This window comes from Mangifera indica, chromosome 6, assembly GCF_011075055.1.
Source record: "Mangifera indica cultivar Alphonso chromosome 6, CATAS_Mindica_2.1, whole genome shotgun sequence".
Taxonomy (NCBI): Eukaryota; Viridiplantae; Streptophyta; class Magnoliopsida; order Sapindales; family Anacardiaceae; genus Mangifera; species Mangifera indica.
In genome coordinates this window covers 4,262,244-4,287,103 of record NC_058142.1, presented here as the reverse complement: position 1 = coordinate 4,287,103, position 24,860 = coordinate 4,262,244, and the positions used below count along the sequence as shown (strand labels likewise).

General features: G+C 29.9%; 4 protein-coding genes across 5 annotated transcripts in view; all 4 read right to left on the bottom strand.

Moving 5' to 3' along the window:
- LOC123218822 (vacuolar-processing enzyme alpha-isozyme-like) overlaps positions 1-6,192 on the bottom strand; it is a 29,510-nt gene extending 23,318 nt beyond the window's left edge. Inside the window, exon 1 of the mRNA XM_044640467.1 lies at positions 6,107-6,192. Within this exon, the coding sequence (XP_044496402.1) occupies positions 6,107-6,114 (8 nt within the window). The 5' untranslated portion in view covers positions 6,115-6,192. The remainder of the gene's footprint in view (positions 1-6,106) is intronic.
- Positions 159-3,153, bottom strand: LOC123218231 (vacuolar-processing enzyme alpha-isozyme-like). Its single transcript, XM_044639526.1, has 9 exons — positions 2,986-3,153; positions 2,739-2,903; positions 2,504-2,660; positions 2,333-2,415; positions 2,075-2,271; positions 1,042-1,090; positions 716-928; positions 420-626; positions 159-299 (listed from the first exon to the last, which is right to left on the bottom strand). Exons 1-9 carry the CDS (start codon positions 3,145-3,147, stop codon positions 159-161), a joined length of 1,374 nt encoding a protein of 457 aa, XP_044495461.1. The 5' UTR covers positions 3,148-3,153.
- Positions 6,193-10,680: 4,488 nt separating the features above from the next.
- On the bottom strand, positions 10,681-12,961 carry LOC123218824 (putative pectinesterase 63). Its single transcript, XM_044640470.1, has 4 exons — positions 12,706-12,961; positions 11,577-11,783; positions 11,123-11,358; positions 10,681-11,035 (listed from the first exon to the last, which is right to left on the bottom strand). The coding sequence occupies exons 1-4, from the start codon at positions 12,865-12,867 to the stop codon at positions 10,873-10,875; spliced, it is 768 nt and encodes a 255-aa protein (XP_044496405.1). The 5' UTR covers positions 12,868-12,961; the 3' UTR covers positions 10,681-10,872.
- A 4,521-nt stretch (positions 12,962-17,482) lies between these two features.
- Positions 17,483-21,553, bottom strand: LOC123218821 (vacuolar-processing enzyme alpha-isozyme-like). 2 transcript variants are annotated; one of them, XM_044640464.1, is made up of 11 exons: positions 21,426-21,547; positions 20,664-20,698; positions 19,681-19,852; positions 19,434-19,598; positions 19,196-19,352; positions 19,031-19,116; positions 18,769-18,956; positions 18,506-18,554; positions 18,168-18,380; positions 17,872-18,078; positions 17,483-17,682 (listed from the first exon to the last, which is right to left on the bottom strand). In XM_044640464.1, the coding sequence occupies exons 1-11, from the start codon at positions 21,468-21,470 to the stop codon at positions 17,542-17,544; spliced, it is 1,458 nt and encodes a 485-aa protein (XP_044496399.1). In that variant the 5' UTR covers positions 21,471-21,547; the 3' UTR covers positions 17,483-17,541. The 2 variants fall into 2 exon arrangements, with proteins under 2 accessions (XP_044496399.1, XP_044496400.1); XM_044640465.1 differs by lacking the exon at positions 17,872-18,078 and having other exon boundaries at positions 21,426-21,553.
- Between the last annotated feature and the right edge of the window lie 3,307 nt (positions 21,554-24,860).

The window sequence follows — 24,860 nt, the reverse complement described above, 5'->3', positions numbered from 1 at the left end:
AGGCTTTATTCCTGTTAGAATTGAGAGTTTATGTTGCAATATAGAAAGAGTTAGCCATGACATGATAAGAGCAATCAAGAGCATGAAGGCAAAATAGAGATTAAATAAGATATCAAGTATTTATTATTGAAATAGTATTTGATGTAAATGATATTTCATCAACTTGTTTTACAAACTTGGGTTAATGCCATAATCATCTTCTCTTTATTGATCCCGACATTGCATATATTTGCCATTGCTCTTGCATACTTCTTTCCATACGTTGATAAGCTTCCACAATGCTCTTCATAAAGTCCCATCTAATTAACATATAAAAAAAAAAATTATAATACAAGTAATATTAGATTTGAGATCGATTCTTATTAAACTCAGTCATATATGTATTATCTATGTTCTGTCAGCAGAATGAGTGCACGTACAAGCATTTTGAAGCAATCCCAATTGTCAACAAGAGGTTGGCCGGCAGGTCGAACATATTGCACTATATTTTGTCCATTTTTATACCCAAACAAGATTGTTGAAATTTGTTGAATATTGAGATCTTCTCGTTGCCTTTTGGAAATTTCTTTATTGAGTCGTTTTTGAGCCTCAATCTTCTCATTAGAGCCCTCAAGTGCTTTATTGAACTGTATAAATAAAGAATTGATACTAATTTCATAACTAGATTGATTCACTAATTAATTTAATTAAGACTTAATTAATTAAATTAAATAACCTTGTGCTGAAGATAATTGATATCTACATCACGGTTGTCAAGAACTTTAATTTCTGATGCTAAAGAAGAAGAGACTTGAGTAGTGAGGATGAAGTTACGTGGATTCAGTCCGAAATAAGTTGAGACTGAGTCATTTTGAATCCCTTCTATGTTTCCATATCTCATTACATGAGACTTTATGGATTCATCACTAAATAATGTTCTGTTTCTCACCTGTAATTTTAATTATTTTTATAAATTAATCAAACAATATAAATATTAAAATCAAGTCATTTTAAAAATATCTTTCAAAAAATTAAAATAGAAAACTTCATGTTTATAAATACCACTCGATATTGTTGCTCCAGGGTTTCCTTCTGCAAATCATGTGTCTCACTGCATACAAATTATATGTAAAATTAGTCAACTCTAAATAAAGCAACTCATCAGGCAGAAACTTTAACTTCAGAAACTATATAATTAGGCAAAATTTTAATCATTTATACGCCAAAACTCTATTAATTCTTTTGATATCCATGATTTTTTAAACAATAAAATTATACATATATATTTTTAGTATACAGATGATATATCATAATGTGATTAAGTGATTTTAAATTAAAGAAAAAGTAACCCCTAATCATATAATGACGTATTATCTGTATATTCAAATTATGTATAAAAAATAGCCAAAGAGTTTATTCCCACCCAAAGTATGTTGCATTCCCAAGTTCCCACCCTTTAATTTTGAAAATCTCATTTACCCACCCATGAATGGTTAAAGTTAACAAACCCTAATCCCTTAAAATTTTATCTTATTTTCCCCCCAAAACCCTAAAAACTAACAATTTTTCAGGGGAAAAATATGATTTTTTAAAACTTGACTTAGGGGAGAAAATTGTTAGTTTTTAAAATTTATAAGGGAAAAGAAGATAAAATTCTTAGTTTATTTTTAATATTACATATAAAATGATAATTTTGCCCTTAAAATTAACAAGCTTAACAACCCATGAGTGTGTAAATGAAATTTTCAAAGTTAAAGGATGAAAACTTGGAAATGAAGCATACTTTGGTGGCAACAAGTCCTTTGGCCTAAAAAATATGATAAAACTATATACACCCGCTTTGGGTATGCAAATGTGTCATCGTATGATTAAATAATTTTGAATTAATGATAAAATAATACTTAATTATATGATGACATGAACGTGTATATACATATTTATATTTAAAATAAGTATATATAATATTGCTCTAAAAAATATGCACGTATAACATCTTTTAAAAGTGTGATCAGAGGTGTAACTACCATTTATTTTTTTAGTTTTGAGTGAAATCCATTTGGGAAAATATAATCTTAAAAGTTCAAAGAAAATATACCTGTCTTCCATCCAAGAAACACTGAACAGATCACCCAAACAAGTATTAAGATCAGTTGGAGCAGGGGGATAGTCAGGACAATACGTAGCGCAGCTGCTTTCTGATGAATTTGATGCTGTCATTACATAAATATTCCAAGTTTCCGGAAGAAGTCCTTCGAACATACTCCCAGCATTACATGCTTCGACGTAAATTACCTATTAATTTTATCAAAATTAAACTCTTAATTATCAAGTAATTACTAGCTCAATAACTTACCATTTTTTTATACGCTTTGGCCTCATATTTCTTCTGCAATGCATCAATCAGGTCTTTTGCGTAAAGAACACCAGAAGGCATTTCTGTAACACATGCAGACGTTAAAAAAATGGACATTCTCTGATGCGGACGTGCAGGATTTTAAAATATAGAAATGGAAAATATATTTACCAAGAATCCCAGGGGCACCATGGTCAGTGTAGTATATAAAAATATGGTCATTTGGGCCACTATTTACAACCTTGCCACTGCCCCCAGTGAGAGCAGTTCTGTTTCCAAGAATAACAGCCAGAAAATTGTTGACATTAATGTTTTCACCAGTATAATCCTGTACATAAATGACATTAAAACATTATAAATCACTTAAAAAACAAAATAAATTATTTAATTAATTAATTTAACAAACCTTGGGTACTCCACGGTAAACATCAGTGCCATTTGGTTTATTGATTATAATTCCAGGCCTTGGATTCTCTTCAGCATGAACAATATCATCATACATAAAAACTATTATATTTCCATCCTTTAACCCCCTACTCTTCAGAATTTGATATGCATGGCAAACGCTAGCCTGCAAAATTAAATCTAGGCTAACAAAATCATTTTTTATTTGTTATTCTAATTTATATGATAATTAAAATTAATAAATTAACCTGATGTCTATAGTTTATGTAACCCTTTGATGCAGCGATCAGAACAGCCCATTGGGAGCCATTGGTGGTAGATTCACTAACTTTGTGATCGAGTTTTTGACTTTGAACAGCAAAACTCAGGAGACAAAGGAGAAAAATTGCAGCAAGAATAGAAGAATTCATTGTGATAAACCTGCAAGGGAAGTAGCAAAAATAACCATATATATATATATAGAGAGAGAAAGAATTTTGCTCTCAAGTCACAAATCTGGCTGTTTAAACTAAACTGGGAGAAATTTTGAGAGGAAGACTTTATATCCCTGACGTTTTGGCCAATTATTTTAGGTCCTATATTTTAAAATAATAAGACTAATCCTCTTAAATTTAACAAATTTTTATATAATTGGTTAATTGGATTCTTTTTTTTTTTTTTTTTCACAGACTTAGAGTATCCTTCATTCAGATTTCATCATAAAATGCTCTGATTCTACCCTTTAACCATCCATTTTTCTTAAGGGTTATTAGGATTCACAGGGATACGCTCTAATACTGAAATTTTTTTTAATATATCTTCTATTAATTGAGCGTATCTCTGTTAATTATGAAGAATATCATTATAATATTTAAAACTTTACAGACTTCTTTAAATTTCATTATTTTTTAATTATTTTTTTTTTAACTTTTACTCATTTTGGCTTTCTAAATTTTATTTGTGCATCTATCACTAGTACTATTGTTTTGAGGGTTTTTTTTTTTTTTTCTTTTTCTATAGTTTTGTCTTGTTAATAATAATATAGTGTTTATTATTCATGTTAGTTTGGTAATACACTTTAATTCGAGGGGATTGGTTTATGATAATGCGATAAGTAATATAAAGATAATTTGATTTCAATCAAGGTTTTCAAAATCGGACCGAGATAAAAACCGTTTTAAGTACTGGTTTCGGTTGGACCGGTTGAACCGTTTGAACCTGTCGATTGGACCGTTTGAACCGGTTTTATGTAAAAACCTAAAAAAATTACTTTTAATTAGTAATTACATATATTTTATACAGTAAATTTTATATTGTGTGTAAAATATAAATTGTTTGTATAAATTTATATTTGTTTATATAAATTGACCTATAATTTTAATAAACCAAGGATCACTGCTTTGTTTTAAATTTGAAAACAATACACGTATTCACTGTACAAAGTTTTCAAGAGCACATAAAAATATTTATTTAGTGTATATGAAATGCCAAATGACTATTTCCCACCCAATGTTTGATGTAAACATAATTTTCTATTTGTTAACTATCGAAAATTTAAATACTCACCTTGTCTGTTAAATTTCACTGTTAGTGTTAAGAATAAAATTATTATTTAATAAAGACATTAGAAAAATTATAAATTCATCACATTTTTTCCTCAGATTTAAAAACTAACAATAAATGTGAGAAGCCTACGATTCATCCTTCGATTACTGGAGAAGCGGTAGGGGAAGAGAAAATAGTTGTTTTTTAACTTTTGGATTATAGAAAAATTATTAGTTTTTAAATCTAAGAAAAAAACATAATGAATTTATGGTTTTTTAAATATTTTTATTAAATAACAATTTTATTCTTAATAATAATAAATAAATATTTAAAATTTTGATAATTAATAAATAAAAAATTATACTTACATCAAACCTTGGGTGGAAAATGGTGATTTGGCCTATATGAAAATGCAAAGTTGGTTAGCGAAAATGGCAATGAGATAAAAACAGTGGAGTGGAGCAACGCAACGCCAAAGCAGAATCTAAGCCGGGTCTGTATTGTCTGGGTCAACATAATATTTGATTTCTAATCCCACTACGTTTTATTGTCCAATGAAGTAATTGGAAGCCGTTACGCCGTCGTCGGCCACCGTCTGAGCCGGAGAAGCCGCCGTCAAACGTTGCAAATATAGCAGTGAAACTGCTGCCTTGTGAGCCTGCAAACCAACACACCTCGGCGGCAGCGTCGTCGTCGGCCGTCGTCAACTCCCGTAGTCGGCAAGGAACAGGAAATTCGGCCGTGAAATTCGTCAGCTGCACAATTGAGATTGCACTGCGTGCACTGCAAGGAAGAGGAAGAAAAACAGTGTTTATATATGAAGCTGTGAATCGGATTCTGCAGAACCGGGTTGGACCGCGGTTCAGGAGAGATCCGGCGGTTCAACCGCGGTCCAATCCGATTTTTACACTAAAACGGTTTATGCTTCAACAGTGCTCGGCTACAGTGCCGGTTCACGGGCCAATCGGTTAGACCGGCCGGTCCGGTCCGGTTTTTAAAACCATGATTTCAATTAATATAACAAATAATATAAAAAATATTTTAGAATAAGTATAACAAGTAACATCTAAAAATATTTATATATTTATATCCCATAATTTTTAATACATTTAAAAAAATAATATATTAATATTTTTTATTACATCTAATTAAATATAATAAATATTTATATGTATCAAATTTTATGATAATAAAAAGTTTATTCAAACCAAAAACATTCTAAGTGTCATAATAAATCTTAACTTATGCAAAGATATCCAAAATATGCTTTTTTAATTGAAAATCTTAATCTCAACCAGTATCACTCAATATATCTTGACAGTGTTAAATCTTGAGGTTAAGGAAAAAATCCTAATGCTAAGAATGAATAAACACTGACAAAACTAAATGTTTGGAATATAATAAAATATACTTACAATTTAAGTATAGATTTCATAAATGGCGGAGGTTTAAAACTGGGCAATTTGTTAGAATTAATGATAATGGAAAATATTTGGTAATATCTTAAAAAAAAAGTTACATATGGCCACCGACTCATGATAAACCATATAAATATATAACCTAAAATTAAATCCAAAAAAAAAAAAAATCAACTTAATTTTATTTATGTTACTTTGGCATTGCAAGTAAACTCTAGATCTCATAAAAACCCTAATTTAAGTTAAGAAGTTTCAATAGAAAATATTCTCTAATCAGAAATTGTATCTTTGAGTGATTCATAATAAAATCATACATATATAACCCACGATTAACCAAAACAGAATCTAAAAATTCTTGAAAACACCAAAAATTAAGAAAAAAAGAAGAGCTGAGCAAGAAATAATGTAAGCAAGTGACATATTTTACCTTTTCATCTTCACTTCACATAAGGTGTGAACAAGAAATAATTTTTTGATGAAGTCTCGATAAAAACTTCAAAATAACTAGCTTCGTCCACTTGAAGATATCAATGGCTTAAAATAAGATCTCTTTTACTTGTAAATTTTAACACTATCTGCAAGACTGTTGAACAAAATCTCTTATATAGGTGAAAATTTATTATAAATTGACAAATGCCTTAATTTTGATGCCTTAGTAACGCTTGGTTTTCAGGCACACTTACCAAATAAAATTATTAACCATAAATGCCTTTAGAAAGTTATTACTATTTACTAATTATACTTACCCAAAAAAAAAAGTTATTAGTAATCATTAATTATATTAAAAACAGAGGGCACTAAAGTCTCTCAAAAAAATAGATTCATTTTTGACTTATAAAATTATATATGACAGTGGGTCATGTCAGATTAACTTGGCATAGTCTATTGTGCCGACTAGGCCGAAACCCACATTGTAAGTAGGCTTGGCCTACATTGTCGGGAGCCTTGTGAGCTAGGTTGGCTTGTAAAAAAATTAAAGCCCACTACATGACTTACAATTTATGTGGTCTTACAATGCCAAACTTTTAACGGGCCAGTTTAGGGATTTTTATTGGGCCTCTTCATTACTTAAACAATAAAATATTATTTTTAATTTAATAATCATATAAAATTAAATAAAATTTATTTTCAAATGAATAGAGTCGATGACAATACTTTGAAATTTTTATTGATAATTTTTCATTTGTGATGGAGAACATCATGATTACATGATAAAAAAATCATAGATAATACAAATCAATTTATTTACATAATATATAAATGTAAATTTAAATTATATAATTTCTAATCATCTTCAACATTTAAATTCCTAAATTCTTCAAATATATTCTCTATTACCTGATTATATAATTTGAATTTAATTGTCATCGAATCTTTCATACAAATGATTGCCTCGATTATGTTATAGTGTAAGTTCGATTGTTTGTTGTTTAACATGCATTCACTTATACTAAAAGTTGATTCCAATGTTATAGTAAACACTAGAGGTGTTAGTAAATTATTTGTTATGGCCGAAAGTTTAAGATAATTTTCTTATTGTCCTTTCCACCATGTTAAAATATCAAATGTGTCACCATATCAATTCATAATTTTATAATAATGATTAATATTAATAAAGTTATAAAATTTATTATAATTTGAACTTTAACCTATATGTTCTTTACCTGTGCGTAAGATAAACTATCTATGTGACTTACGTTTGGATGAACCACTGAACTTGCCTCTAGTTCGAAAGTATATGACATCCTTCTATATTTATGTTCATAAATATTATATATTCTAAGTAAAAAATCTTGAAAATTTTTTATTTTACCAGTGCTCAGTTGTAATAAATTTTTATTTATAGCATTTAAACAATGTTATGTTCCTAAGAACAAGGCCCTAAGATATAAAATGGTAGCTGAAACAAAAAGGTACCTCTTCCAATATTTTTAAAAATTTTCCTCCATTTGTCCAAAAATATCTTGAAAAACATTATATCCATGGATTTAAAAACCGAACCGGACCGGCTGGTGGAACTGGTCGGCCTGTGAACCGGCACTATAGTCGGGGCGTTGATGAAGGCAAAACCGTTTTGGAATTGAAATCGGATTGGACCGTGGTTGAACCGCCGGTTCTCGCTTGAACCGCGGTCCAACCCGGTCCAGTTAGATCCCGGTTCAAGGCTACATATAAAACATTGTTTTCTTTTTTTTCCCTGTTCCTTCCAGCGCACGCAGATGCAATTCTCAGTTGCTGTAGCAGATGAATTTCTCCAATGAACTTCCCGTTCCTTGCCGACGACGGTTTAAATATGGCGACCAACGACGACGCTACCACCGAGGGGTGTTGGTTTGCAGGCTCACAAGGTAGCAGTTTCACGACTATATTTGCAAGTTTCACGACGACTTCTCAGCTCAGACGATGGCTGATGACGACGAGTTTCCGTTGCTGTTGTGACCAGCGACTTCTCAGGCAATGACGAGAAGCTGGTGTTTTGTAAGGTTTTGTAAATTCTTTGGATCAATTGCTTAAGGCTATGAAAACTTTTGAAAGTTTTAAATTTAAAACTACGTGAAGTGAACAGTGAACTTCTGTGAATTGCTTAAGAGTTTTGTATAGTGAACTTCATAATGTGATTAGAAAATAAGTAATTTTCTAATACTGTTAGAAACAAATCAGTATTATATACTCAAATTTAAATAGTATTTGTATCAGAAGCAGTAAGCAAAACAACAACATACACACGTAGATTTTATAACTAAACTGTAATTCCGATCCAACCGACCAGTTCAAACGGTCCAACTTGTCCGACCGAAACCAATACTTAAAAACGGTTTTTATCCCGGTCTGGTTTTGAAAACTTTGATTATATCTATATTCTTTAAAAGTATCATTGATAAATACCATATTATATAAAATTATACATGTGATGAATATTGATCGGTGATTGTTTTCAGAGGCCCTATCATGTGTGATAGGGATGACATCTCTTATTTTGCTATTTGATATTTTATTAAGTTCAAACTATCTTAAGTTGTTAAATTCATAAAAAGACTTGCACATTTAATATGAAATAATTTTCCATTAAAGCAATATTAATTCAACTACTCTATTATTATTTTTTGCATTATCTAATGTAATTGTAAAAATAGAGTTATACATTAAAAAATATTATTAATTTTATATTCATACAAAATATTAGTTAATGTTTGATAAATAATAACGCTAGAATGAGAATATTCTAGTGATCTAATGAATTAAACACAATAATTTTTTTGCACAACTTCTAATTAGAATCAACGTATTTGACAATTATGTAAATGTATCAATGTTCTAATTATAATTAGAAGTGATTGAAATAATATCATTAAAATTATTTAATTCTTTTATAATTTTTAATTTCATCCGTTTATATTTCCTACGAATATCAGACTTAGAGGTAGACCTAGAAATTTTTTTAAATGTTGGTTGAACACTATTTTATATCATTTATTCCAAAATTTTATTTTTAACATATCTAAAAAAATTGGTAAAAAACTATAACATACATGACTATATACTCATATTTTTTTTGTTAATTGTAGATGAAAAAATTCATTTCTCCAACATGCCCTAAACTGCCCAAAATACATGTTGCACTGGAGTCGTTAACTGGTCGTAATCTAGTAAAGAGAATTTGTTGTTACCGTCTCAAGTCATGTGGAATATTTTTACAATATTTAGAAATATGACGATGAAGATGATTGGTATCGTTGGAATTGACATATATATCAAACAAAAATCATAATGTTTAAATATTATTTGTTAAATTAATTGATCTTTGATCATTTTTTCAATTTGACCAAAGAATAAATACATCATTAAAGACTGAGTAAAAGTAAAGTCTGTCATGAAAGTGATTAGTTTTTGTCTCAAAGAATCAACCACCCTCAAGTATACTCTTTTGTGTTGCAAGCAGTGATAAGACAAACTCTGAGTTCATTCCTTTAGCTGCGGTGCCTAATAGTGCCATCTTGATTCTTGTAAATGTAAGTCTGGCTACGTCTATTAGTTTATGTACAGTACCATAGATGGTAGAATGAATCACCTATGTGGAAATTTTATGGTAAAATGGGTTTAACGCTATTTCCATAGTTAGTCCCGTTGAGATGATAACAACTAATTTTTTTTAAATAATTTAAATTAAGATTTTATAAACATGCCAAAGGCTCAAACTTGAACCTTGATAACAACCATTTTTATATGGTTTTATTTGCTTGATTGTTCTCTTATTTTGCACTCTAAAGGATAGTGAAGGATAAACTTGGTAACCTTGATGCTCGAAAAGACAATACTTAGTGATTCAAGATTCTTGTTTACATTCTAAAAATTTTATTCCGGTGGTCAAATTTTTTCTTCTTGATTGTAATTTGAACTTACCATAAAATTGATTTCTTCCTTCGGTGTTGTAGGGCTGCTACTTTCCAAATCATTTGCCTGTGGAGCTCATGCCTGTTTAGAGGAGGTACAAGCCTTTCAGCAGCAAACTAGTGGTTAGTTAACGACTGAGTTTGTAAAATACAACGGCTTAGAATCAATGTTAGTGTGTTTTCTCTGTAAAAAGATCAATTGTGGTTGTTGCATTTCACCAAGATTGCCACACCAGATTCAAAGGTTTATAAATTCAAATGTAATTCAAGCACTGTAACTTTTGCCATTCTTTAATAAAATCAGAGGTTACTCACTATTTCAGTTCGTTTCTTTTCTCTCCATATACTTAGGGTTTCTCTTTCTTTGCTCTTCAACTTTCTTCAATCGATCTACACTTTTCTTTTCAGTTTTCACCAAATTTTAGTGTCATTACAATGGGCAGCGAAGAATTCGTATTGGTACTGTGACAGATTACCCCCATTAAGACTCTCCTGTTTCAGCACGACTGTAATGTTAAGATCATGGCGGAGGCTATTTCCGAGATATATTCTTATTTACAGGAAAAGATAAAATTTTGTTCTTTTCTTCATGCAAAAGACGGACATTCAATTATAAACATAACGCATGCTTAGTTTTTGTCTTTAACTGAGGAGAGGAACTGAGCAAATTTATAGCTATACAAGTTTCTTGTCACTCAAAAACAAATCTATTGTTATACAAAAGTTTTAGGGCACTTAAAATTTTGTCAAATAATTATTACAATCATCGATACATTAGTGATGATTTTACTGATTATTTGGTTTAGGGCAGCTTAGGAGGTGGAACAATCCAATTGTCTCCATCAATGAACGCCATGCTCAAAAATGGACGTGCTTCTTCATCAGTTAGATTTTTTACGAATTTGGCTCGGCCAGTTAAATTAGCTCCAGGTCCCCAACACTTGTATTCTCCAAAATAAGGAGACCTACAAAATTTTCAAATAAGAAAACACTTTATTTGTTATGAATTCATATCCTTATAAACTATGGGAAATAACGATCGAGGCGAATACTTGTGTTCGCCCCCCCTCATGCCGTCAGACCATCCTTCCTTGTTAACAACAGCATCCATATATGTGTGAGCGAAAATCACCCTAGCTTTCTCTTTCCACGGGCGACCAAGTTTAGTTTCATTAGTGCCAGTTACATTGCAATAAACAAAAACAAATCCACTTTTTTCATTCTCGTTACTTCTAGCTTGTGCTGTGATGACTCCAGTTTTATTTGAAACTGATCTTAAAGTAGTGTTCTGCATCAACATCCCAATTTTAAGTCTCCAATTGAACAAAATAAATAAATAAATAAATCAATATGATTCATCAAAGTAATTGATATGGTTAACATGTTAGGTTTTGTGTTTTTTTCTTTCTTTTGATATTTTGTCTTTCAAATTTATGTTTCAAGCTGTACATATTTAAACTACCTAAGGTGTAATAATAATAATGAGTGGTGTGGAAGTGGAAGTACCAAATACATGGATTGGCCATTTCCAAAAATGAAATCAACCGTGCCGGAGATATAGCAGTCCTTGAATAAATGTTTGCCTTTATCATCACATAATGTATCCTGATAGCCTATAAATTTGCAATTGTAGAAGGTTGCTTTATCTCCCGATATTCTCATGGCAACTGCTTGTGCACCCTCTCTTTTTGCATCCGGCATTGGAGCTGAATTCTATAAGAAAAGTCCAAACAGAGAACAAAAATTAAGATGATCACAATAGAATGATATAAGTTAATTATAGTCACATACATAATAGTTCTCTGTAAGAGATTCAAAAGAGAGAAAAAAATGAAAAAAAAAAGAAGTTAAGGTCTAACATTATAATGCATATATTTCCGAAGAGCAGGGGATTAAAGGATGAAGCTTTGTCTGCAACAGAAGCTGATTTTAAAGTTATAACCGTCATGAAAGACGGGAGTGGCAATTTTAGAACAGTGACTGATGCATTAAACGGCATCCCAATGTCAAATGCAAATAGAGTAATTATTAAAATAGGTGGAGGTTTGTATTGGGAGAAAATCACCATTGATAGGTCAAAGAAAAATATAACATTTTATGGGGACCCAAATGACATGCCGAAAATAAGTTTCAATGGGACAGCTGCTGAATATAACGGCACCCTTAATAGTGCTACAGTAGCAGTAGATTCAATATTCACAGCCATAAAATAATCACTCTCTACTGCTACTGTAGCACTATTAAGGGTGCCATTATATTCAGCAGCTGTCCCATTGAAACTTATTTTCGGCATGTCATTTGGGTTCCCATAAAATGTTATATTTTTCTTTGACCTATCAATGGTGATTTTCTCCCAATACAAACCTCCACCTATTTTAATAATTACTCTATTTGCATTTGACATTGGGATGCCGTTTAATGCATCAGTCAGTGTTCTAAAATTGCCACTCCCGTCTTTCATGACGGTTATAACTTTAAAATCAGCTTCTGTTGCAGACAAAGCTTCATCCTTTAATCCTCTGCTCTTCGGAATTTGGTATGCATGGCGAACATCGGCCTGCAAAATTAAATTTAAAATGAATTATTATTTGTTATTCTTATTCATATATATAATACTTAAAAATAATAAATTTACCTGATGTCTATACTTTTCGTAACCATGCCATCCAGCGATCAGAACTACTCCTTGGGTGCCATTGGTGCTAGATTCATTATCTGCGCGGTGGAGTTTTCGACTTTCAACAGTAAAACTTAGGAGAGAAAGGGGAAGAATAGCAGCAAGAATAGAAGAATGCATTGTGATATGTATATATTGATCGTAAGAGAGAACTTGATCGTAAGCAAGAATTAAAGAAATTGTTAAGTGAACGCGCAAGTGAAGAAGCAAATAATCATATATATTTATATATATTGATCGTAAGAGAGAACTTTGCTGCTAAGTTACAAACCAAGCTGTTTACACTAAACTGGAAGAAATTTTGAGTGGAAGACTTTAATTCCTTGACGTTTTGGTCAATTATTTTAGGTCCTATATTTAGAAATAATAGGAATTATCCTCTCCATCTTCACTTCGTTGAAGATGTGAACATGAAATAATCTTTTCCTGAAAATTTTGATGAAAGCTTCAAAATAGCTAGCCTCTTCAACTTGAACAATCAATTACTTAAAATAAGGTCTCTTTTACTTGTAAATGTTAACAATTTCTTTTTACGGTACAAGATTATTGAATGAAATCTCTTATATACGGCGGATATTGAATGGGTTTTCAATTAAGGAAACTTATTATTATATAACAATTATTTATGGTGGGTGGATTTACTTTCTTGTTTGTTTCAAGATATGCAAATGGTTATGGTTTTAGCAAAATTTACCTCTCTATCTTCATTTCATATAAGGTGCGAAGAAGAAACAATGCTTTGCTACAATTATTGATAAAAACTTCAAAACAGTTAGCTTCTTCGACTGAATACATCAATGGTTTAAAGTAAAATATTCTTTTCTTGTAATTCTTAACAATTTCTTTTATCGGTGCAAGAATATTGAAAAATCTTCTTATATAGGACAGATATTAAATAACTTTTCAATTACTTACCAAAAAAAGAATAGCTTTTCAAGGAAGAAAATTTCTTATTATATAACAATTATTTATAGAGGGAGGGTTTACTTTATTGTTTATTTCATGACATGCAAATTGTTACGATTTTAACAGTTTTACCTCTCTATCTTCATTTCACATAAGTTGTGAACAAGATACAATCTTTTGATATAACTAGTGATAAAAACTTCAAAATAGCTAGCTTTTTCTATTTGAATACATCAATGCCTTAAAATAACATCTCTTTTACTTGTAAATATTTAACTATTTCTTTTTTGGGTGCAAGACTATTGAAAATTCTCTAATATAGGACGGATATAGAATGGGTTTTCAGTTAAGAAAATTTATTAATGTATAACAATTGTTTATAGTAGGTGGGTTTACTTTGTTATCTGTTTCAAGGCATGCAAATGGTTACAGTTTTGACAGAAAGGATAGAATGAGTGCTGAGGAGGCGTTACTTAAAAACCATAGGCCAATTTAACCTGAATTTACACATATTGATGAATGCCTTAACAATATATATTCTAACACATGGTTTTCAGGTGCACTTACCAAATAATTATTTATTATAAATGCCTTCAGAAAGTTATTTAGTTGCTAGGCATTACAATGCGTTCAGAAAGTTTTGACAGAAAGGTATTACAAGGTAATTCTGGCCAACACTTATATAATTGTTACATATTAATAAATATTTTTAATTGAAAACCGTTCAATATCTGCCCTATATGAGAAATTTGGTTCAATAGTCTTGCACCCAAAAAAGAAAATGTTAAGATCTACAAGAGAAAGAGATCTTATTTTAAGCCATTAATATATTCAAGTTGAACAAACTAGCTATTTGAAGCTTTTATCACAAGGTGAAGATAGAGAGCTAAAATCTTTCACTTGTTTACATTACACTTATAGTTTTTTCTTTTTTTAATATTTGGTATTCGTGCTTTTTTTGGGTTTTTTTTTTTTTTTTGGGTTAATTGTGGGATATATAGCTATGGTTTTATTATGAGTCACTCACAAATACAACTGTTATTTTGAGAATATTATATTTTGAAATTTTTTATTTTAGATTAGGATTTTTACGAGATTTAGAGTTTAATTACAATGCCAAAGTAGCATGGAAATTAAAGTTACTCTTTTTGGTTAATTTTGGATTGTATATGTATGATTTATCATGAGTTACTGGCCATATATAACTTTTTTTCTTTTTTGAGAATATTATCAAATATTTTCAATTATCTTTAATTCTAACCATTTTGGAAGTTTTTTTTTTTTAAACCTCCTCCATTTATAATTTGTATTATTAAATTGTAATTATATTTATGTTCCAATCATTCACTTTTGTCAGTGTTTATTCATTGTTAGCGTTAGGATTTCTTCCTTAAGCTCAACATTTAACACTATCCTGATATATTATTAATTAATTTTTGGATTATTATTAAATTTGTGTCCTTTTTCCATGAATTAAAAAAAAATGTTCATAAATTGTTATGAACCATATTTATCAAGAGAAGATTCTAATCGATTTGCAGTCAAAAGGATTTGTGAGTGCTTAATTTAATTAAATCTTGATTAAGGAAAATGAAACTTTCTTATGATAGTAATGACATATCATTTTCTTGATTTCATATCTTGATAATATAATCCTATTTTGTAATTTATTGTTTTAAGGACGCATCAATCCAAATTCTTACACAAATCCACGCAATTTCCCTCAATAAACGGCTTTAAAGCCATTCTCTTCTGTTTCATTAGGTTGGCAAATGGTCATGTATAACAAAACTATTTAAAAATTTGAAAAATAAATCAATATAACAATGGTAGACACAAAAATAAAATTTAAAGAGTTAATTAAAGTTTTAGTAAACTAAAAATTTTTCAAGGTATGAGGGATTAACTGACCCTTTGTAAAACAATCATTAAAAATATAATCTTGTACGAATTTAAGGCATATCTCAATCTAATGATGGTTTATTGCATGATTAATAGAAATAATCTCAATTAATACAAATTTTCTTCAGTTAAATTAATTGCAATGAGCAAATACGGATCCACTTTCTTCACTCTCGTTTATTTTAGCTTGTGCTGTGATGACTCTCATTCCACTAGAAAGTAATCTTCTAGTAGTGTTCTGCATCAATATCCCAATTTGAAGCCCCCAATAGCCCCCAAAAAAAAAAAAAAATCAACATGATTCATTATAGTAATTGATATGGTTAATAGACTAGGCTTTGTGTCTTTTTCTTTCTTTGGGTTCATATTTAAGAAATAATTGCTTGGTATTTTGAACTTTTAAATTTATGTTTAAAACTATACCCAAGGTGTAATAATAAATAATGAATTCTGTGCAAGTAGAAATACCAAATACATGGCTTGGTCATTTCCAAAAATGAAATCAACAGTGCCTCGGATATAACAATTTTGAATAAATGTTTGTCTTTATCATCACACAATCTAACTTGATATGGTATTAACTTGCAGTTGTGGAAAGTTGTCTTATCTATATTCTCATAACGTGCCTTTCTTTTTCCATATGGAATTGAAGCTGAATTCTACAAGAAAAGACCAAACAAAGAATAAAATATTAGATTAATTATCATAATAGAATGATGTAAGTTTCAGTTACAAACATGGCAATATCTCTCTTTATGAGATTCAAAGAAATTAAAAAAAAAAAAGAAAAAAAGGTTAAAGTGTAAAACTATAATGTAGATATTGTCAGTCACTAAGTATTGAGGCCGTAGAGTGGAGTACATGCATTAAATAAAAAGTATGTATTATAAATTCAATATTCACAACTATAAAATGATCGCTCTTTATTGCGACTGTAGCACTATTTAGGGTGTCATACTTGCCCACTGTTACATTGAAACATATTTGGTAATTTGTCTATTGTTAACCTTCAACCAGTCACACTAAAGGTAACCGAGAACAATTACATATATTGGAGGTCTTAAATTTTGTTGTGAGTGCATGTGACTTGGAGGATAAAATTCCAATAAGGAGAGAGGAAACGAAATACCCACGTGTCATGTGCGTTCTAAGGATATTTTAGTCTTAAGATTTTTGTTAATTAAGAGGATTAAATTGAGAATAAGGATAATTGAAGAGGTTTGTGTAATAGAGGGATTTGTATAAAAGCGGCAATTAACTTCAATCGATACATAAATTTTATTGGATATAATATGTCCAGAAAGACTCTCTCTCATGGAGAAGGTCATGTGTTTGTTGAAGCAAAGCTCAAAGGGAGTTTAGAGCCCTATTTCATGTTTGAAATTAAATTAAAGCTAATTTTGTAAAGGCCCAATTTTTTGATTTAGGGATTTGGATCAATTGGAAAGGATATTTGAAATTGGGGCTAGAGGTGTGAAATTGAGGTTGTTAGGGTGATAGATTTATTTTAAATGACTGGCATTTGGTACGCCCTTGTTGATTTTACAAAAAGGTAAGTGGAAATCTCCCCTTCTTCCAAATTGTAAGATTTTCTTAGAGTATGTCAAAAAACATGATTACAACTATTGTTATGTCAAATAAGCCAATTGATTGATAATAAAGAATGTGTGGCTGATATATTGAGCATAAGAAAAATTGCTTGTAATGATATACGTGCGTAAGATCAAAATTGTTTTTTCATATGTTATGCTGCGACACAACCAAATTTGGCAGACTCATACTGTGATGCCTGCGACACAAAAATGTGTCACTGCAACACAATTGTGGTGGTTTTTTTTTGCTAGAACTCTGAGTTTATGTCAAGATACAAAAAGAGTTTTGTTACAACACCATAAGAGTAATTAAGAGGATGAAGGGAGAAAAGAGATTGAATTAGAAATCAAAATATTTATTACTGAAATAGTTTTTGATGTAAATGATTTTTAATCAATTTGGTTTACAAACTTGGGTTAATGCCATAATCATCCTCTCTTTATTGATCCCATAATTGCACATATTTGCCATTGCTCGTGCATACTTCTTTCCATATGTTGAAAAGCTTCCACAATGCTCTTCATAAAGTCCCATCTAATCAACAAATACACAAAATTATATTATGCATAAAACTACATTTGAGTTCGACTTGTATTATTTTCTGTCATATAAGTGTATATGTGTGTGTATGTGTGTATATATATATATATATATAATATGTATATGTATATATCTATATACGTATTATGATATATGATTTGTTAGAAAAACAAGTGCACGTACAAGCATTTTGAAGCAATCCCAATTGTCGACAAGAGGTTGGCCAATAGGTCGAACATATTGCATCATATTTTGTCCATTTTTAGGGCCAAATAAGATTGTTGAAATTTGTTGAATATTAAGATCCTCTCGTTGTCTTTGAAAAATTTTCTCATTGAGTCGTTTTTGAGCCTCAATCTTCTCATTGGAACCTTTAGGTGCTTTATTAAACTGTATAAATTAAAAATTAACAATCATTTCATAACTAGGTTGATTTGCTAATCAATTTAATTAAGAAATAATTAATTAAATTAACAAACCTTGTGCTGAAGATAATTGAGATCGGCATCACGTTGGTCAAGAACTAGGATTTTCGGTGGTAAAGAAGAAGAGGTTTGAGTCCTGAAAGTGAAGTTATGCGGATTTGTTCCAAAATAAGTGGAGACTGAATCATTTTGAATTCCCTTTACACTTCCATATCTCATTACATGAGAACCCATGAATTTATAAGTATCTCTTGTTCTCTTTCTCACCTGTAATTTTAATTATTTTTTATAAATTAATCAAACAACATAAATAATAAAATCGTTTAACAATTAAATCAATTTTAAAAATATCTTTGCAAAATTAAAATATAAAACTTCAAGTTTATAAATACCACTCGAAATTGTTTCTCCAGGGTTTCCATCTGCAAATCATGTTTCTCACTGCATACAAATTATATATAAAATTAGTCAACACATCAGACACAAACTTAAATCCAAGCTAGGTAATTAACGAATATTTTTATAATTAAATAATGTATTATGGGGTTTGAATACTTTCTACAAATTGTAAAAAAAAAAAAAAAGATTTTTAAAGGGATGAACGATAATAACCCAATTCGGAAAATATAATCGTACAAATTCGAGGAAAATTAACCTGTCTTCCAACCAAGAAACACTGAACACATCGCCCAAACAAGTACTATGTTCATCTGGATATTGAGGACAATACGCAGCCCAGCTGCTTTCTGATGAATTTGATGCTGTCATTACATAAATATTCCAAGTTTTTGGAAGAAGTCCTTCGAACATACTCCCAGCCTCACACGCTTCAACGTAAATTACCTATTAATTTTATCAAAATTACAACACAAAATTAAACTCTTAAGTGTTAAGTAATAAGTTACTTAAAAACTTACCATTTTTTTATATGCTTTGGCTTCATATTTCTTCTGCAATACATCAGTCAGGTCTTTTGCGTAAAGAATACCACCACAAGGCATTTCTGTAGCACATGCAGATGTTAAAAAGATAGACATTCTCTGCGGACGTTATACGAACGTTTGAATAGAAAAAGTATTTACCAAGAAGGCCAGGGGCACCATGGTCAGCATAATATATAAAAATATGGTCATTTGGGCCACTATTTACAACCTTGCCACTGCCCCCAGTGAGAGCAGTTTTGTTTCCAAGAATAACAGCCAGAAAATTGTTGGCACTAACGTTATCACCAGTATAATCCTGTAAATTAATGATATCAATTAATTATATATAAACCACCTGAAAAACAAAATGAAGAATTAACTAATTAGTTAAACAAACCTTGGGGACTCCATGGTAAACATCAGTGCCATTTGGTTTATTGATAATAATTCCAGGGGTTGGATTCTCTTTGGCAAAAGCAATATCATCATACATAAAAACTATTATATTTTCATCCTTTAATCCTCCACTCTTCAGAATTTGATATGCATGGCAAACATCAGCCTGCAAAATTAAATTTAGGTTAATCAAATGAATTATTATTTGTTATTCTAATTCATATAATACTTAAAAATAATAAATTTACCTGATGTCTATAGTTTTCGTAACCATTTGATCCAGCGATCAGAACCGCCCATCGGGTGCCATCGGTGCTAGATTCATTGTGGTCGAGTTTTCGACTTTCAACAGCAAAACTCAGGAGAGAAAGTAGAAAAATTGCAGCAAGAATAGAAGAATTCATTGTGATATACCTGCAACTGAAGTAGCAAAAATAATCATATAGAGAGGGAGGGAGAGAGAGAGAGAGAGAGAGAGAGAGAATTTTGCTCCCAAGTCACAAATTTAACAAATTTTTATAAAATTTGTTAATTGGAATAATTTTTTCTGTTTACAGACTCAGAATATCCTCCATTTTGATATTATTTCAAATTTAAAAGCTCAGATTAGACCCTTTAACTTTCTTAAGGATTATTAGGATTCACAGGTATACATTCTAATACTTTTAATTGCCGGACTTTGATAGAGTAGATTTAAACCCGAAGGGGGTTATTGAATAAATTAGCATAAGAAAATTTTAATATATGCTGTATTAATTGAGAGTACTTCTATTAATTATGCAGTAACCCATAATTAGATTGAGAAATACAACTATGTCCTAAAACATGTTTGGATTGATTATTTTGTAGTGGCCGGCTAACTTCCCTTAATTTCGAAGAACATTTTAAGTTTTATATGGGTAAAATATCAAGATAACATTTAAAACTTTAAAGACTCTTTTAAATTTTATTATTTTTTCAATTAATTGTCTTATATTTTATTTTCTTCACCTTGACCCTGAATTTTTATTTCTGTGCCTATCACTATTATTTTGAGTTATTTTTTCATAGTTCTGTCTTGTTTAGTAATAATATAGAGTTTACTACTCCTGCTAGTTTGGTGTTACACTTAAACTCTAAGTGTCATAATAAATTCTAACTTAAACAAAGATTTCCAAAATATATATATATTTTTTGAGTAATGCTATATATAAAAAATTTGTATACAGAAAAATTACATAAACTGACATACCAGTTATTTGATAGTGACGACGTGACAATATTAACCTGTTACAAATGAAAAGACATGGCCACATCAGTGTGTATAATTTTTTTATGTACAAATTCTGTATATATAGTATTTCTGATAATTTTTTATAGAAAATCTTAATCTCAACCAAAATCACTCAATATATTAGGATAGTGTTAAATCCTGAGGTTAAGGAAGAAATCCTAATGCTAACAATGAATAAATATTGACAAAACTGAATGATCGGAATATAATATATATATACAATTTAATTTACATTTCACAAATGGTGGAGGCTTAAAAAACTTGGAAATTTCATTAGAATTAATGATAATTGAAAATATTTGGTAATACCTTAAAAAAAAAAAAGTTATATATGGCCAGTGACTCATGATAAACTATATATATACAACCCAAAAAAAAAAAATTCTTATTAATTTGGCATTGCAATTAAAATCTAGATATTGTAAAAAATCCTAATTTAAAATAAAATGTTTAAAAATATAATATTCTTAAAACAACGATCGTATTTGTGAGTGACTCATAATAAAATCATACATATATAACCCACAGTGAACCAAAACAAATCCTAGAAAATCACAAAATATAAAAAATTAAGAAAAAAAAAAGAGCTATAAAAGTAATATAACACTACAACAAATATGCAATTTAGAGATGAAATATTTGATGTTGAAAGACGACATTTTAGATGTATATAGATGTTTTATGAAACTTGTTGTAGTATAAGCAAGTGACAGATTTTACCTCTTTATCTCCACGTAAGATCTGAACAAGAAACAATGTTTTCATACAACTGTTGATAAAAACTTCCAAATAACTAGTTCCTTCCACTTGAATACATCAATGACTTAAAATAAGATCTCTTTTACTTTAACCCTTTCTTTTGTCTATGCAAGACTATTGAACAAAATCTCTAATATAGGTGTAAGTCTCTTATAAATTGACAAATGCCTTGATTTTGATGCCTTAATAAGGCTTGGTTTTCAGATACACTTACCAAATACAATTGTTAATTATAAATGCATTTAGAAAGTTATTGAGTTTCTATATTTGGTATGATAACAATGAAAGATAATAATGAGAATTCTTAGATTTTTTTTTATAAATAAAATAATTAAGACAATTATGAGTTTTTTAAGTTTAGACGTTCATTTGTCATTTAAAAAACATCTTGAGAGACAAAATTTAATGTTCTCGTGTTTTGATATAAAACTGTGTCTTTTTGCGTTTAGGAATCAAATTTCTCAGTAATATAGGTTGGCTGTATAGTGAGCAAAGTTTGCACGTCACTACAAGAAAAAATATTTAGTTGTATTTTTATGGTATTTAATTACAAATAGCTAAAAATTATGAGAATAAAAAAAAAAATTATTGTGATATTTATAGGAATTGACAGTATAACAATATTTCTCATTGATGAAAATGCGTCAATTCGTCTGAAAATATTTATAACAATATATAAAAGACATAAGGATGAAAGATCAATTGATCATGAATCTACTCAAAGATTAATTGTAAGTTTACCATTTTTTCTTTGTAAGCTTGACCAATGTTGCTACATTTATTTCGTTATTTTTTTTTAAGGCAAATGTGGTGGTAAATGCTTTGAGTAGAAATATTTTATTATTTCAATTTAAAATTTAGAGACAATGAAAAATACAACAAAAGTTAAGAGAGAGAAGATTGAGGTAATTATTGGCTCAATCACAAGATTAGAAATTAAATCCACACTAGTGGAGGAGATTAAAGGGTTGTAAATCATAGATGATGACAAATTAGAAAGGGCGAAGAGTCAAACTTTAGTCTCATTAAATAGAACGTTGAAGTCCCAAAATGAAGTGTATGTTCCTAATGATACAGAGTTAAGAAGAAAAATTTTGAGTGAAGTACATGATACATTTTACATGCCCACCCTAAGAGTTTGAAGATGTCTCAAGATTTGAAGAAGAGTATTTGATGACCGAGGATGAATTAAGAGGTTGGTGATTATATGGCAAAGTTCTTTGTATGCCAACAAGTTAAAGTAAAGCACCAATGACCATTAGGATTGCTTCAACCTCTTAGCATACCCAAGTGAAAGTGGGGGGAGATATCCATGTATTTTACTGTTGAGCTCCCAAGAGTTCAGAAAGGGTTAAATGTACTATGAATGGTTGTAGATAGACTAAGTAAGCACATTCCATTCTAATGAAAAGTACATCAATCTTATATTAAGGAAATTGTGAGGTTACATGAAGTACCTAAAACTATAGTGTTAGATAGGGACATGAGATTTGTTTCAACCTTTTGGAGATCTTTACAAAAGGCAATAGGTATAAGATTAGCCTTCAATAGGGCATATCATTCTCAATCGGATGGCCAAACTGAGATGACTAATCAAATTATTGAAGATATGATGAGAACATGCTCTTTGGATCATCAGGTCAATTGGAAGTAATTAGCCCCATTAATGAAATTTTTTAATGATAACAATAATCAGCTATCTATTAAGATGACCGAATGGGTAAGTTGACCCAAGATTCATAGAACCATGTAAGGTGCTTGAGAGGATTGGCAAGGTAACATACATGCTTGTGCTAACACTGAGCATGAAGAGCATTGACAATGTTTTCCATGTCTCCTATATTTAGAAATAATAAGAATTATCCTCTCCATCTTCACTTCACTGAAGGTGTGACCATGAAATAATCTTTTGCTGAAAATTTTGATAAAAGCTTCAAAATAGTTGGCCTCTATGACTTAAATATATCAATGGCTTAAAATAAGATCTCTTTTACTTGTAAATCTTAACAATTTCTTTTTACAGTGCAAGATCATTGAATAAAATCTCCTATATAGGGCGGATATTGAATGGGTTTTCAATTGAGGAAACTTATTATTATATTACAATTATTTATGGTGGGCAGGTTTACTTTCTTATTTGTTTCAAGGCATGCAAATGGTTATGGTTTTAAAAAATTTTGCCTCTCTATCTTTATTTAACATAAGGTGTGAACAAGAAACAATCATTTTTCTGTAATTGTTGATAAAAGCTCCACAATAGCTAGTTTCCTCCCCTAAATACATCAATGGCTTAAAATAAAATCTCTTTTTCTTGTAATTCTTAACAATTTCTTTTTTCGGTGCAAGAGTATTGAGAAATATCTTATATAGGGTAGATATTGAATAACTTTTCAATAACTTACCAAAAAAAAAAAAAGCTTTTCAACAAAGAAATTTTCTTATTATATAACCACAATTATTTATAGTGGGTGGGTTTACTTTATCGTTTACTTCACAGTATGCAAATGGTTACGGTTTTAACAGATTTTACATCTCTATCTTCACTGCACATAAGATGTGAACAAGACACAATCTTTTGATGATAAAATCTTCAAAATAGCTAGCTTCTTCTATCTGAATACATCAGAGGCTTAAAATAACATCTCTTTTACTTGTAAATATTAACAATTTCTTTTTTCGGTGCAAGACTATTGAAAAATCTCTTATATAGGGCGGATATAGAATGAGTTTTCAATTAAGAAAATTTATTAATGTTTAACAATTATTTATAGCAGGTGGGTTTACCTTTTTGTCTGTTTCAAGGCATGCAAATGGTTACAGTTTTGACAGAAAGGATCAAATAAGTGTTAAGGAGGTGTTACTTAAAAACCATAGGCTAATTTAACTTGAATTTACACATATATATACGAATGCCTGAGCACACATGGTTTTCAGGTGCACTTACCAAATAATTATTTATTATAAATGCCTTCAGAAAGTATTTAGTTGCTAGATATGGTATGACAATGTAATTCTGGCTAACCCTTATATAATTGTTATAATTCAATATCTGCCTTACAAGAGAAATTTGGTTCAATGGTCTTACACCCAAAAAAGAAATTGTTAAGATCTACATGAAAAAGAGATCGTATTTTAAGCCATTGATGTATGCAAGTTGAACAAGTTAAAAGCTTTTATTAACAAAGTGAATATAGAGAGATAAAATCTTTCACTTATTTACATTACACTTATAGTTTTTTCTTTTTTAAATATTTGGTATAGGTGATTTTCTAGGCTTTCTTTTTGGTTAATTATGGGTTATATAGGTATGATTTTATAATGAGTCACTCACAAATACAATTGCTATTTTGAGAATATTATATTTTGAAATTTCTTATTTTAAATTATGATTTTTTC